General features: G+C 42.8%; 2 protein-coding genes across 5 annotated transcripts in view; one reads left to right on the top strand and one right to left on the bottom strand.

Annotated features, from left to right (window-relative positions):
• atp13a2 (ATPase cation transporting 13A2) overlaps positions 1–15,636 on the top strand; it is a 106,947-nt gene that overhangs the window by 67,157 nt on the left and 24,154 nt on the right. For 3 of the 4 annotated variants that reach the window (XM_060938335.1, XM_060938336.1, XM_060938338.1), the window contains exons 12-16: positions 4,183–4,344; positions 4,473–4,583; positions 4,732–4,778; positions 4,912–5,100; positions 14,380–14,592. In XM_060938335.1, the coding sequence (XP_060794318.1) occupies positions 4,183–4,344; positions 4,473–4,583; positions 4,732–4,778; positions 4,912–5,100; positions 14,380–14,592 (722 nt within the window). The remainder of the gene's footprint in view (positions 1–4,182; positions 4,345–4,472; positions 4,584–4,731; positions 4,779–4,911; positions 5,101–14,379; positions 14,593–15,636) is intronic. The other variant, XM_060938337.1, reaches the window with a different exon arrangement.
• Positions 1,027–9,495, bottom strand: LOC132897040 (tigger transposable element-derived protein 1-like). Its single transcript, XM_060938339.1, has 2 exons — positions 5,713–9,495; positions 1,027–3,622 (listed from the first exon to the last, which is right to left on the bottom strand). The coding sequence occupies exon 1, from the start codon at positions 6,775–6,777 to the stop codon at positions 5,758–5,760; it is 1,020 nt and encodes a 339-aa protein (XP_060794322.1). The 5' UTR covers positions 6,778–9,495; the 3' UTR covers positions 1,027–3,622; positions 5,713–5,757.

The following is a 15,636-nucleotide window of genomic DNA, read 5'->3' as shown; positions in this document are numbered from 1 at the left end:
TTAACCAATTGATAACTTTACCAGTCAATCCAACCCAGTGTTCAAGTCGATATAGCAGTATGTTGTGATCAACAGTATCAAAAGCTGCACTGAGGTCCAGTAATACCAGGACCGATGTTTTGCCTGCATCAGTATTAAGACGTATGTCATTTATAACTTTAATCAACGCTGTTTCAGTGCTATGATTGGCATGAAATCCTGACTGAAAATTATCAAAACGGCTGTTTGATATCAAGAAGGCAGTTAATTGATTGAAGACAATTTTTTCCAGGATTTTCCCGATGAATGGTAGATTTGATATTGGCCTGTAGTTATTTAACACTGAAGGATCCAGATAATTTTTTTAAGAAGGGGCTTTACAACAGCTTTTTTTAGGGACACAGGAACAACGCCAGTCTCCAAGGATATATTTATAATTTGAAGCACATCTGTAATTATAAGATGAAGAACAGACTTAAAAAAGTTGGTGGGCAGAATGTCCAATTCAGATGTTGAAGAACTGAGATTTTGTACAGTTTTTTCAAGAGTCTCATAATCAATTAAACAAAATTCTGACATTGTGTTAAAGTTATCTATCTGTGTCATTGGTGATTGCAGTTTTTCAATTTTTTGCAACTGAGATATATTATGAGAAATATTCTGCCTTATTTTATCAATTTTACCTTTGAAAAAAGATGCAAACTCATTGCATTTATTAACTGATAGAAGTTCAGGTGCTAATTGTGGTGGGGCATTAGTTAGCTTCTCTACTGTTGAAAATAGCACACGGGCATTGTTCATATTCCTGCTGATGATGTTGGAGAAGAAAGACTGTCTTGCTTTACGAATTTCATAATTATAATTACAAAGCATCTCTTTATGGATTTGATAATGGATGTGAAGTTTAGATTTGCGCCATTTTCTTTCAGTCTTTCTACATTCTCTCTTTAGCAGTTTAACAGCCGGGTACTGCTTCCATGGTGCTTTCTGCTTATCATTGACTCTTTTTATTTTGAATGGAGCAATATCATCCATAATTTGGGTCATATTTAAATTAAAAAATTCCAGTAAATCATCTACAGAGTCTGACATTTTGGTTGAGTTCTGTAAGAGAGCTTGCTCAAAAAGAACACGTGTTGTCGTTTATGACTCTCCTACCTATAGTCGTTGAGCTATTCTGAATGTGAGGAGACATAGAAACTTCAAAGAAAACACAGAAATGATCAGATAATGCCAGGTCAACAACAGTATAAGAAACAGTAAGACCCTTTGTGATATGACCACGAGAGTGGGTCGGTCCCTGTACATGTTGTACCAGGTTAAAGTTATCAATAATTGCAAATAGTTCTTTGGCATAAATTTTATCAGTATTATCTACATGCAAGTTAAAATCCCCAGATATAATAAGACAATCAAACTCTAAGCAAATGACTGATAACAGTTCACCAAACTCTTCAAGAAAGACTTTGGCTGAATGTCTCAGAGGCCTATAAATAGTTAATAATAATATGTTAGGAGAGCATGTAACAAGTGCACATAAGTGTTCAAAGGACGTAAAATCACCAAGTGAGGATTGTTTACATTGAAAAGAGACTTTGAATATATTTGCGATCCCTCCACCTTTCCCTTGTCGGGTAACATTCAAAAAATTAAAATTTGGGGGAGCTGCTTCGATAAGGGTGGTAGCACTATTTGCTTGATCCAGCCAAGTTTCAGTTAGAAGCAAAAAATCAAGATTGTGTTTACAAATAAGATCATTAATTAAAAATGACTTGTTTAAAAGTGATCTAATGTTCAGAAGAGCTAGCTTTACAGAAATTCTAGAAGCAATATTTGGTTGTGCACTTTGATGCTGTTTTAAAACAGGAAGGAGATTAGATTGGTTCACCCCCAGGGTTAAATGTGCTCTATGTTTTCTGTTTCTTATCAACACAGGAATAGTGTCAACATCGGGTCCCAACTTTTTTTCAACATTACATCCATTTGCAGGGACCCAGACTACATCAAACAAGGCTTTCTAAATGTTCCATTTGGTTTGAGGGTGAAAGGACTGGAGATGACATGTATCTTTTGGATGGTGAAAAAGATTTGTAGCCAGCTGAAAGTCCTGGACGAACACAATTTTGATGTACTGGATACACTGCTTGTCGCGACAGATTTGGGCTGGAAAAGGAAAGTGTAGCCATTGGGAGCAGTTTTTTCATGCTATTTGGGAAATCCATCCGAGGAGAAGTGGAGTCGTCTGTCCTTGAATGTTGGGAGGCCTGCAAGTCAGATGTTTGTGTGTCCTTGATGACGACTTGCAAAGATGATTGTTTAGGCTTTGTAACTATGTCAGTCTGCGACATCTTATCAACTGTTTTCCTCGGTGCTGGCTGAGAAAAGATTGCAAGTTTGTAGTGGTCTGCTAAGACTTTGGCTCCAATCCAGCTGAGTTCAGTGCTATTTGGCTTGTAAAATTCTTTGCGATTCCAAAAAAGGTTAAAATTGTCTATGAAATTCATACCAAATGAAGAACAAGTTTTTCCAAGCCAGGTGTTAAGACTGAAGAGTTGAGAAAAAGCAAAACTTCCTCTCGCTGGGAGTGGGCCACTGATAAAAGATTGAATTCCAGTCTTATAGAGCTCAGAAAAAAGTTTTCTGAAATCATCTTGGACATAACTAATACTAAAACTCTGAAATTAATTTAAATATTCCAAAGATTCTACTTTTCACTCAAGTTGCTGTCAGTAATGTAATGTGTAAAGAAAACTGTTGCAATAAATTTGAAAAGAATGTAAAATGGAAGCATTTTCACTATTGGTCTCAGACGTTTGGAACCCGCTATCGATGAATGAGTCTTCATCAGGATCATGCTCTCCACCAGCGAACCATATATGCCAACAGTGCAGATGTCTCTGAATATGCTAAAATGTTTTGTTCCAGCAGGTGTATGGCAGAGAGTTTGCGGTGTAGTTGCGACCCACCAAAGGCTCACATAAAGGAAACCAATACTCTTATTTCCTCTTTCTTTTCTTTTACTTGGGAGGGGATGCCTGTAAATACCAGAGCTACGAAAGAAGAACCATAGATATTTTTGCTTTTGTCCATTTGTCTAGCAGTTGACCAGTACTAAGGTTATATTCTCGACCACAAATAAGAGTGCCATACAAACACAGGCCTGTTTCACTGAATACAAAATCCAAACAGCCTAAAACTTTTGACAGAATATCAAAAGCGTAAAGTTTGTGGTTCAGACACTTATCTTCAGTGCAGGAGAAAGGCTTCAGAGTGGGAAAGTACAAAAATAATCATGACTCCCTAAACCAAACAAAACTAAGGGAAAAGCAGCCCAAAAGAAAAATTGTACCCACTCGTATATCCTGGCTTCTGGGAGTTTTTAAAAGATGGCTTACTTCTAATAACTATCATCATTGAAAGTTCTCAAGAATGAACAAACAGCACTGGACTGTGCTGTTCTTCCCTAAGCCCTGATGTGGAGGATGAATCCTTGGGGGAGCTTGGTTACCAACACAGCATAGTGTTCCAGTCCAGTGTGGATCAGCCAACCGGGAATATCAGACTCCTTGCAGGAAACGAACACTATTAAATTGCAGTGTTGATGTCCCCATCATGAGAGACAGCAATCCAAGAAAGGGCAGAGCTGTAACAGAGAAGGAGAGAGTGAGACACCGAGAGAGGGAGAGAGCACAAAATCTATTTCCAGGCTTCTTGGGGAAATAACATATTGAAAAGTAAAAACTTTGGAAACGCTGACTTGGTGTGTAAATTACACTACACCACTGGGCGGCACGGTGGTGTAGTGGTTAGCACTGTCACCTCACAGCAAGAAGGTTCTGGGTTCGAGCCCAGTGGCTGATGGGGACCTTTCTGTGTGGAGTTTGCATGGTCTGCGTGGGTCCCCTCCGGGTGCTCCGGTTTCCCCCAAAACATGGGGTGGCCTTGGGCTGAAGTACCCTTGAGCCTAACACCTAACCCCCAACTGCTCCCTGGATGCTGTAGCATAACTGCCCACTGCTCTGGGTCTGTGTGTTCACTGTTTTCAGATGGGTTAACTGCGGAGGAGACAGTGCTTGAGTGTGAGGCTGCTTCTTTTGTTTGCACATCGGCTTTGCCAATAAAGTATGCTGTAGGTGTGTGATTTAGGTGTATTTCTCTTAGTCCCTTTAACGTCTCTCTTTCATTGTCACCCTTGATTGTCAGGTGAGAGCGTGCCTGTGATGAAGACCCCATTGCCAGCCTCTGAAGTGAAATACAGCCCTGAGTCTCATCGTAGACACACACTGTTCTGTGGTACACAGCTCATCCAAGCCAAAGGGGGTTGTCCCAGTGGGAAGGGGGCCATAGCTGTAGTTACCCGCACAGGTAATTCTGAACGCAGGGTATTACTGCAGTGAGTTATATGAATATGACAGGTTTTCAGGAATTAATTTTGATGACCAGGTTTCAGCTACAAAACCTTATTTATCTATCTATCTATCCCCCCTCCCCAGGCTTTTTCACTTCTAAAGGTGATCTCATCACCTCCATTCTCTACCCACAGCCAGTTAAATTCCGTTTTTATGCAGATGCCATGAAGTTTCTACTTGTCTTAGGAGTCCTGGGTAAAGTCATATTAATGTTGTGGGTCTTTTTATTTTTTATTTATTTTTATTTTTTAAAAGATTGTTACCAATTACCTATTGTGTACCGTATGCAGTCAGTACAATTTGGTTATAGGAGAATCACATGATAAATGTCCTTCTGTTGCAGCATTGATTGGCACAATTTACAGTGTAGTGACGCTTTGGAAGAGCAATGTAAGTAAGAATAAATAATGCCAGTCCAAAAAACTATGATGGAGTGATGTACAGTAGTATAATGATGTTGTTATGGTTGTGTAGTAATATTATAGTAGATCATTCCAGACATCCACCAACTTTTTGTCCTTAGACCACGTTGGGACAGCTCATGATCCGTTCTCTGGACATTGTAACCATTGTGGTGCCTCCAGCTCTCCCTGCTGCTCTAACAACAGGCACGATCTACGCCCAGCAGCGCCTCAAGAAAAACGGCGTGTTCTGTATAAGTCCGCCTCGCATTAACGTCTGTGGAAAGATTTCTCTCTTCTGCTTTGATAAGGTAAGAGAAGAATGGAGTCAGGTGGAGAGTGAGCACAGTTTCTCATGGATGCATGGTAAAGGCTTACATTTTTAATTCCCCTTTTGAAACTAACCTTCAGCTGGACAAATACATCAAAACGGATAAGTAGATTAGACGTAAGGTGAGTGTGTTAATCAGTTCCTTATCAACATTCATTGGCTGTTCTGGTTTGCAGTCTGGTGACCAGAGGGGAAAAAATTAGACAAAGGTAAAAGTACAGTGCTGTTCAGGTAAAACTTAAGTCTACTAGCAGGCTATGTATGTTTTAGATGCAGAAATGGGGACAAAAAACTCTGAAGTTAGGGGAATTTAAGCAGTTATGGAAAACAAATAAAGTGGTATCTCGGGTTACGAACTTAATTCGCTCTTTGACTTTGTTTGCGAACCGAAAAGTTCACGAACCGAATTAATTTTTCCCATTGGAATTAATGTAAATCCAATTAATCCGTTCACCGGCCCCAGAAACATTAATTTTTTTGTAACATTTTATGGGTTTATGTGTGGAAAAAATACAGAAAGGAATTAAAGATGACCTTAATTATAGAAAAATACAGTAATACTAAAATAACTTAATTGTACAGTACACTTTACCTTTGTGGTTGATGGTTGCTGGCACACGTGGATGGAGGAGGAGGACTACTCCCTTGAAGGAGAGGTCTTCGAGGGAGAGTCCTGTTCCATAATAACATCGGGCAACATCGGGCAACTCTGTGGGTACTTCTGGAGTTTTTTTTTTCTCTTCTTTGTCTCTTGGGAAGTGGTTCGGCGGCTGGTGTTTTGCACAAGAAAACGATCCAGAGAAACTTGCCTTTTTCTTTGCTGGGTAATTTTGCGAAAATGGGCCATTACATTATCATTTAAAATGTCCACTGCTCTGCTGGCTACAGTTTTGTCAGGGTGATGCTTTTCAATAAAAGCCTGCACTTCACTCCACTTATTGCAAATTGCTTTTATCTCAGCACTTGAAGCATCTACTACCTCTTCCTCCTCCTCTCCTGAGTGCTCCTCCTGCATAACTTTCACCTGCTCACGTTGCAAATCAACAAGTTCTTCTGTGGTGGGTTCTTGCTTGTGGTCCTCCAGCAGTTCCACCACATCCTCCTCATTGACTTCCAACTCCAAACTTTTGCCAATGCTTACAATGTCGTGTAGTACTACAGCTGTCTCCTCCTCAAAGCCCTCAAAATCTCTATCTGTCACAGAAGCTGGCCAAAGTTTCTTCCAGGCAGACTGCAACATGCGGTAAGAGACATTGTTCCAGGCTTTATCGATGAGATTTACGCAGTGGAGGATATTGAAGTGATCCTTCCAAAAATCACGCAGGGTCAGATCCGTATCATTGATGACCTGGAAACACTTTGAGAAAAGAGCCTTGGTATACAACTTCTTGAAGTTAGAAATTACTTGCTGGTCCATTGGCTGGATGAGAGGTGTGGTGTTAGGAGGCAGAAATTTGATTTTGATAAAGTCATATTCACTATCAGGGTCTTCTTCAATATTTGGAGGATGGGCAGGAGCGTTGTCCATAACCAGCAGACACTTAAGGGGCAACTTCTTTTCCTCAAGATACTTCTCTAGGAGATAGAAAACTCTGAAGTAAAACCTGCGGCTTCGTAGTAACCGATGTTGATTTTTTTTTCCTTCTTTTCGGAACATTGCTATTGTAGTTCAGAGAGTGGGATTGACGCCATGCAACGTTTCTCCTCACTTAAAGTTTCATGCACAGGTATTGCTTGTTATTCTAAGGTCTTATTGTAATGCGAAGGGTTGGCCGTAGCCATAATAAAAGGCAAAAACAACCTTATGATGACAAACAATATTATTGAGACATGGCAATAAGGGCTCTGGAACTTGAGGTGAAAGTGTCTGGCCCAGCAGGTGCTCTAGAGCATCACAGCCTGGGCCCGGTTGTCATCCTGCTACTGTGATAAAACCTTTGAGTATTGCATGCTGGAATGTTAGGACATTGCTTGACACTGTGTCCTCAGAAAGTCCAGAAAGATGTACAGCTCTCGTTGCAAAAGAACTGCAACGCTACAACCTGGAGGTAGTTGATCTTTCAGAGACAAGATTAGCAAACAATGGCCAATTAGATGAACGATCTGGAGGTTACACCTTCTTCTGGAAAGGTAAAGGGGAGGAAGACAGGAGAGAAGGTGGGGTAGGGTTTGTTGTTCGTTCTGCTCTGGTAGGGAAATTGGAAGAATTACCTCTTGGAGTTAGTGAGCGACTTATGACTTTGAGAGTTCCTTTGGTTAGAGGTCATTGTTACTCTTGTGAGTGTCTATGCACCAACTATGACCGCCTCGGAAAAAGATAAGCTGTCATTTTACCAAGTCCTGAAGGATGTTGTACAGAGTATACCACATGCAGACAAGGTCATTGTTCTCGGTGACTTTAATGCTTGTGTAGGAAGGGACTACAACACCTGGACTGTAATTGGGAGGCATGGGTTAGGTAAGGCAACAGCAATGGAATGCTTCTTTTGCAGATGTGTGAAGACCTTGAGTTATATGTGAAAAACACCATGTTCCAACAGAAAAATAAGTATAAGACCACATGGATGCACCCTGGTTCAAAACAGTGGCATCTGTTGGATTATGTCCTTGTGAGAAAGCGTGATGTGCAGGATGTCTGTTCTGTACGGGCACTGCGGGGTGCTGAATGTTGGACGGACCACCGTTTGGTCCGCACCAAACTGAAGCTGATTATGAAGAGAGAGACTAGAGTGGCTGGTATCACCTTGCCAAAAGAGCTTAATATCTTGAAGTTGAAAGATCCAGTAGTTTTAGAAGAGTTTCCGAAGGTAATGAACGAGGCGAACCTTGGAGATGACTGGCCTACATTTAGGAAAGTTGTTCATGATGTTGGCAATCAGGTTCTTGGCCTGGTTGAAAGGAAACACCAAGATTGGTTCGACCAAAATGATAGTGATTTTGATGTGATAGTGTGAACCTCTTCTCAGCAAGACTCATGCTACCTCGCCGTTGATGCTCAGCAAAAACCCAAACTTCAGACTGCAGTCAAAACAACTAAAGCACAAGCTAAGCAAATGCTTTCTCATATGAGAGATGCATGGTGGGATGAGAAAGCAGATGCGAACAACACTAAGTTGCTGTACAATCTCTTGCATGAAGTTCATGGGCCAAACTCCTCACCAGTCACACCAGTAAAGAGCAAGGACGGTGGTAATCTCCTGTGTGACCCTAATGGTATATTGAATCTGTGGCGGGAGCACTTTGATGATCCTCCTTAATCTGCTCTCTGTGGTGAATCAGGATTACCTTGATCTAATTTCTGAAAAACCAACCATAGCAGATCCCCCGAATTTTGACGAAGTTGAGGCTGCCATTCAGAAACTCAACAATGGTTGCTCACCAGGTATGGATGGCATTAATGCAGAGCTTCTGAAGTCTGGTGGTGAGAAAGTTGTGCACAGCCTCCAGTCACTATTCCGTACAATGTGTGCTGCAGAGAAAGTCCCAGATGACTGGAGAGACACAGTTATGGTAGTTTTGTATAAGGAAAAAGGAAGCAAGGCTGATTGTGGGAATTTCCATGGGACATCCTTGCTTTCTGTTGGTAAAGTTCTTTGTGGGGTGCTTTTAGATCTCCTTCTTACTCACGTAGCTGGAAATGTTCTTCCTGAGACTCAGTCTGGATTTCGTGCAGGTCGTGGTACTGCAGATACGATTTTCTCAGCTAGACAGCTGCAGGAAAAATGTGTCGAGCAGCAGATGGATTTATATCAGGTATTTGTTGATTTGATGAAGGCATTCAACACGGTGAACAGGATGGCTTTGTGGAAGATCTTGTGTAAACTTGGTTGTCCTGACAAGTTTATAGCTATGTTGCAATCCTTTCATTATGACATGAAAGCGTGGGTGAATATTGGTGGGAGAATGTCGGAGCCAATATCTATTAAGAATGGAGTTAAACAGGGAGACATTCCTACTCCAACACTCTTTGCTGTATACTTTGCTATGGTGTTCAACATTGCGTTTAAAGAGTGCAACCACGGTGTTTACATCTGCTATCGGACTTCAGGCAATGTATTCAATATTGGATGCTTCGCTGCGAAAACCACAGTTTTTACAACCTTGGTTAGCGATTTACTCTATGCAGATGACTGCGATCTCCTTGCACATACTGAAACCAATATGCAGCACATCATGGATGCCTTTTCTGATGCATGTACTGCACTTGGACTATTAGCCTTAAAAACACTGTCATGATGTATCAACCAGCATAGGGTAAGCAGTACATAGAACCAAACATCTATGTTTATGGCAAGAGGCTTGGAGTAGTTGATCAGTTTGTATATCTTGGTAGCACTGTTAATCGGCACTGCAACCTCTACGATGAGATTCCTCACAGAGTGCAAAAAGCCAGTGATGCTTTTGGTAGACTGGAACAGCGCCTCTGGAGTCAACACGGTGTTTATCGCAAGACAAAAGTGAAGGTTTACCAAGCATGTGTGCTGACGTCTCTCTTATACGCGTGCAAAACCTGGGCGACCTATTGCCATGACCTCAAACACCTAGAGCGCTTCCATCAAATGTGCCTCAGAAGGATTCTTGGAATCCATTGGAAAGAGCATGTTAGCGATGTCTAGGTGCTACAAAGGTCAGGCTGTGGGAGTATCGAAGCTCTGGTATTAAAACACAGGCTTCAATGGAGTGGTCATGTCGCCTGCATGGAAAATGACCGGCTGCCAAAGCAACTATTCTATGGCGAACTGGCAAATGGTAGTCGACCCCAACACAAGCCAAAGAAGAGATACAAAGACTGCCTAAAAACAGCTTTGAAAGTGGCAAACATCTGCACTGACACATGAGGGACAGAAGCAGCTGATCACAGCAATTGAAGGAAAGTAGTAAATGAGGGGAAAGCTGCTTTTGAAGCTGCTCGAATTGCAAACGAGGAATTGAAGAGGGATGTCTGTAAAGGATTTCCTGTTCAACTCCCGTTGAGTAAAGGCAACCAAGATGAGCTATGCAAGCAAACAGGTTTGCAGAAGGTTGTGCTTAAGCAAGGCAGGCCTGATAAGTCACATGAGAAGTCATGAAATGAAAGCTCCAGTTGAGTTATAATGCAGTACTCAATCAGCCACTTCTCCATGCGTGCAAAACGTGGTAAAGAATGCAGGTCAGCAGGTGGTTTGAAAAGACATGCTAAGATTTATGGTAACCAGATGCCGCCGCCACCACCACCAGCAGCCAATTCAAACAAGTCTCAACAATGCGCAATATGTGCAAGACAGTTTAAATCACTAGCAGGGCTTAAAAGCCATATCCGTTCTCATCATCAATAAATCTTTCTGTAATTACGAGTGATGGCCTTACTCGAAAGCGAGGAGACAGCCATCATATAGTGTGTGTGTGTATGTTATTAATTAATTGATTGATTGATTGATTGATTACACACACACGCGTGCATACATACACACACTAGCAGGTTGCCAGGGTTCGAGAAATGTAACATCGAGAAATGGTGACGTTAACTCAAGACAAACAAACATTGCCTTGCCCCCCGGGGACCTCCTTGGGGCCTGTACATGAATTTTGCTTATATCTGCAAAATTCCAGGTCCTCCCCGGACCTACTTGCCAAATTTGGTGAAAATCCGTCGAGAAATGGCGACGTTAGCTCAGGACAAACAAACTTTGCCGCTTATATGTAAAATACTAAGATCTACCTTTTATATTTTCAGTGACATTCAAGTTAGGGGACTATGAGGGTTGTTCCAAAAGCTTCAGCTTGTGTTTCTTGAAGCAGTTAATGGTGTGGGGTTTTGATGTGGGTGTGGTCTCCCCCCGCCCCAGCTTCACTTTCTTGACTGACTGTGTCTCATTTGCTTCCAGAGTTGGTTGATGTTTACTGGATTCTGTTCTTCCATCTACCTCTGAAATATATTTTTGGACAATTGGCTGCTACATAACCCCAAAGCAAAGATGTTCTTTTCATCAAATGCTGCTCCTTTTTTCTTCAATTTTTACTTCATCAGTCCACAGCACTTGTTTCCAGAATGCCTCTGGCTTATCTAGATATTGTTGAATGGTGCACTACCACTCATATATCTGCTAAACCTTCCTCCAGGTCCTTGCTGTTATATGGGTATTTTGCTTTGCCTTTCTGGCCAGCTGTGGGTGGTAAAAGAGAGCAACTGGACTTGCTTGAAGATTCTTGAAGACGTTTCACCTCTCATCCGAAAGCCTTCTTCAGTTCTGTCTGACTGGTAGGGAGTATCAGGTATTTATCCTCTCATGGATGAAAAGCTCATCTAAGGTGTCATTGAGACATCCTGTTGGTGTGGGTCACTGGGGGCTGGTTGTGAACGGCCTCGAGAGTCGTTAGGATGATCAATGGAATGCTGATTCTCTCTGTCCTCCTGTGAGTCACTGAAAACAGCTGGGTTTTGGTGTGCATTCAGTTGTCTGGGAAGTGTGCCAAGGACTGCATTGTAGGTGGCTGATAAATGATGTCTTAGACCCCCACCTCTGTTCAGTGATGGTCGTTCCAGGTTGACAAAAATGGCTTCTTTAACTCCTCGCTCATACCAACGATCCTCTCTGGCTAAAATGCATACGTTGCAATCCTGAAATGAGTGTCCTTTGTTGTTAAGATGAAGGTAGACAGCAGAGTCCTGGCCTGAGGAACTGGCTCTCTTGTGTTGAGCCATGCGCCTGTGAAACGGTTGTTTAGTTTCCCCAATATATGAGTCTGTGCATTCCTCACTGCACTGAATTGCATACACTACGTTGTCCTGTTTGTGTCTGGGTATTCTGTCCTTAGCGTGGACCAGTTTCTGCTTCAGGGTGTTACTGGGTCTGAAATGTACCGGAATGTTGTGTTTGTAGAAGATCCTCCTGAGTTTCTCAGATAGACCAGAAATGTAGGGAATGACAATGTTCTTGCATTTGTTCCTGTTATCCTCCTTGTCCATTCTGTTCCTTTTTCTGCTCTTGAGGAAAGACCAGTTGGGATACCCGCAGTTCTGAAGTGCTTTCTTGATGTGACTCTGCTCCTTCTCTTTTCCCTCTATCGTTGTAGGGATGTTCTGAGCCCTGTGTTGCAAGGTCCTAATGACCCCCAATTTGTGTTCCAGTGGGTGGTGAGAGTCAAAGAGTAGGTACTGGTCTGTGTGGGGGGGTTTCCGGTAGACCTCGATGCTCAGGCTTCTGTCTTGTCTAATGTGTACATCACAATTCCAAGAAGGCTAGATTATTCCCACTGACGTCCTCCCGAGTGAAATTGATGTTGATATCCACTGCATTGATGTGCTTAGAGAAGGCTTCCACCTCATGGGTTTTGATTTTAACCCAGGTGTCATCCACATATCTGAACCAGCGGCTGGGAGCAACTCCTGAAAAAGTGGTCAAAACTTTATGCTCCACTTCCTCCATGTAAAGATTGGCCACAATAGGGGATACCAGTGAGCCCATGGCGCATCCATGCTTCTGTCTGTAGAAACTTTCATTAAACTGGAAATAAGTGGTAGTCAGGCAGAGGTCAAGCAGGGTGTAAATCTGGTCCATGGTGAGGTTTGTTCTATCCAATAAGGTGCTGTCTCGAAGGAGTCGTTTTCTAACAGATTCAACTGCTTCTGTGGTGGGAATGCAGGTGAACAGAGAAGTGACGTCGTAGGAAACCATGGTTTCATCTGAGTCTAGTTTGAGGTCTGCAACTTTTAGTAGCAAAATATTGGGAGTTTTTGATGTGATGTGGCGTATTCCCAACGAGAGGAGCCAGGATGGTGGCTAGGTGTTTGGCAATGTTGTAAGTAACAGAGTTTATACTGCTGATGATAGGTCTGAGTGGAGCTCCTTCCTTGTGAATCTTGGGGAGTCCGTATAAGAGAGAAACGGCTTCCCCAGGGTACAATCTGTAGTATAGAGATCGGTTGATGGCTTGGTCCTTTTCTAGTTGTTGCAGGCAGCTAACAACTTTCTTTTTGTAACAACTTGTGGGGTCCCGCCTCAAGGTTTCATAGGTGGTAGTGTCGCTGAGGAGACTGGTCATCCTGGAGTGGTAGTCCAGGATGACCAGAGTGGTAATACCTGATACTCCCTACCAGTCAGACAGAACTGAAGAAGCCTTTCGGATGAGAGGTGAAACGTCTTCAAGAATCTTCAAGCAAGTCCAGTTGCTCTCTTTTACCACCCACAGTTTACTATGACCTGGATGACTGAGAATCTTCACAGACATCTTTCTGGCCAGCATACAGGCCAGTTGGATCTGAAAGTGTTCTTGGTCTTCCAGATGTTGTCTTGACTTCCACAGTTCCCCTTAACTGCCCTTTCTTAATGATGTTTTGAACAGTGGAAATTGTGAACTGGAAGTACTTGGATACCTTTTTATAGCCCTCCTTTGCTTTGCAGCTATTAATTAGAGTTGTTTTCAGATAGTCAGTCAGCTGGTTTGAGGAGCCCATGGGTGTTGAGTGTTTGGACAGTGTTTGAAAAGTCAGAGAATTTATTATGCTCTGGAATTGTTATTCTTGGTCTTTAATAATTGCCCAGGGATGCCCAAACGTTTTGCATGCAACTGAATCTGTCTGTCCACAGACACATGACAAATTAAAGGAAAAAACAGTAATGTGGTTTGGTTTCACTTGTCCCATGAGCGGAAAAGTCACTGCAAATCAAGAAGAAGAAACCTTTATTTGTTACATGCACACTTCAAGCACAGTGAAATTCATTCTCTGCATTTAACCCATCTGAAGCAGTGAACACGCACGCGCGCGCACACACACACACCCAGAGCAGTGGGCAGCCACACTAGAGCGCCTGGGGAGCAGTCAGGGGTTAAGTACCTTGCTCAAGGGCACTTCAGCCCAAGGCTGCCCCATGTTAACCTAACTGCATGTCTTTGGACTGTGGGGGAAACCGGAGCACCCGGAGGAAACCCATGCAGACACGGGGAGAACATCCAAACTCCACACAGAAAGGCCCTCGCCGGCCGCTGTGTTCGAACCCAGAACCTTCTTGCCGTGAGGTGCCCGTGCTAACCACTACACCACCGTGCCGTATCCTGTTTTCTATCCTCATGAGAGTGGTCTGTTTCATGATGACCCTGCCCCCATCCACAGGGCATGAGGGTCGCTGAAACAGTATGAAAATGATTTATATCCTGTGCTGTGACCTTCACAGTGACCAAATCGTAACCCAGTTAATCAACCCAAATTAACAGATACTATTGTTATGCTATTGGTTTAATTAAAGTTTATGTTCTCTGGGTCTTTTTTCCCTCCTCTCAGACAGGTACTCTGACAGAGGAAGGTCTGGATGTTTGGGGCGTGAAGGAGGTGAACAAAAATGGTGCGGGGTTTGATGAGCTTGTTCCTGACCCCTGTCTTCTCTCCCCGGGACCCATGCTGTGGGCCTTGGCCTCCTGCCATTCGGTAGCTTTACTTGGAGGGAAGCCAATTGGAGACCCACTGGAACTCAAAATGATTGAATCTACAGGCTGGGTGAGGATACTTTTTTTTTTTTTTTTTTTAAATATATATAAATACATACCAGTTACCAGTTTGCTCTAAGAACTGCGCAATTATTTATCAGGCAATATTTGACTAGTTTGTTTGCTGCATATGTCTCACCCCAACTAATGTATGTTCTTTGAAATTTATGTATTTTAAACTAATGTGTTTAAAAGGCAAATGCAACTTCAAGTTCTTTCTTTCCTTTTTAACTCCAGTTTTTTTCCCCCAATTTTGTTATTTGTCATTTCCTTCTTACCAGTGTGCTACTTCTGAGTTCTCTTCCCTATCACATGACATCCACTCAAGTACCATATGGGGAGGGTGAAGGCTAGCATGTGCTTCCTGCAAGATGCATGAAGCAAGCAACCATGTCTTTTCAAACTGCTGCTCATGCATCTGCACACACTCGGAAGACAGCATTGCTGTCTTCTGCGTACATGAGCTGACAGACTCCCGTAATTGGCTTGTGTTACTCTGATCGATGCGAGAAGGCTCCTTGAAATGAAAGGTGGTGGGATTCATGATTACATGATGGGATGAATGCTTTTCTGTTCCACCAGTCAGGAACCTCAAGCTATAATTCTGATTCCAGAAAGAAGAGACATTTGAATTTTATTTTTTAATTTTTTTAAATTTGTTGCCCATGTCGGCACGGTGGTGTAGTGGTTAGCGCTGTCGCCTCACAGCAAGAAGGTCCTGGGTTCGAGCCCTGGGGCCGGCGAGGGCCTTTCTGTGTGGAGTTTGCATGTTCTCCCCGTGTCCACGTGGGTTTCGTCCGGGTGCTCCGGTTTCCCCCACAGTCCAAAGACATGCAGGTTAGGTTAACTGGTGACTCTAAATTGACCGTAGGTGTGAATGTGAGTGTGAATGGTTGTCTGTGTCTATGTGTCAGCCCTGTGATGACCTGGCGACTTGTCCAGGGTGTACCCCGCCTTTCGCCCGTAGTCAGCTGGGATAGGCTCCAGCTTGCCTGCGACCCTGTAGAAGGATAAAGCGGCTAGAGATAATGAGATGAGATGAGATGTTGCCCAT

The sequence above is a fragment of the Neoarius graeffei genome, chromosome 13, assembly GCF_027579695.1.
Source record: "Neoarius graeffei isolate fNeoGra1 chromosome 13, fNeoGra1.pri, whole genome shotgun sequence".
In the NCBI taxonomy this organism is placed as follows: Eukaryota; Metazoa; Chordata; class Actinopteri; order Siluriformes; family Ariidae; genus Neoarius; species Neoarius graeffei.
Note: the sequence above shows the minus strand (reverse complement) of the source record. Positions and strands in the feature narration are given on the sequence as shown.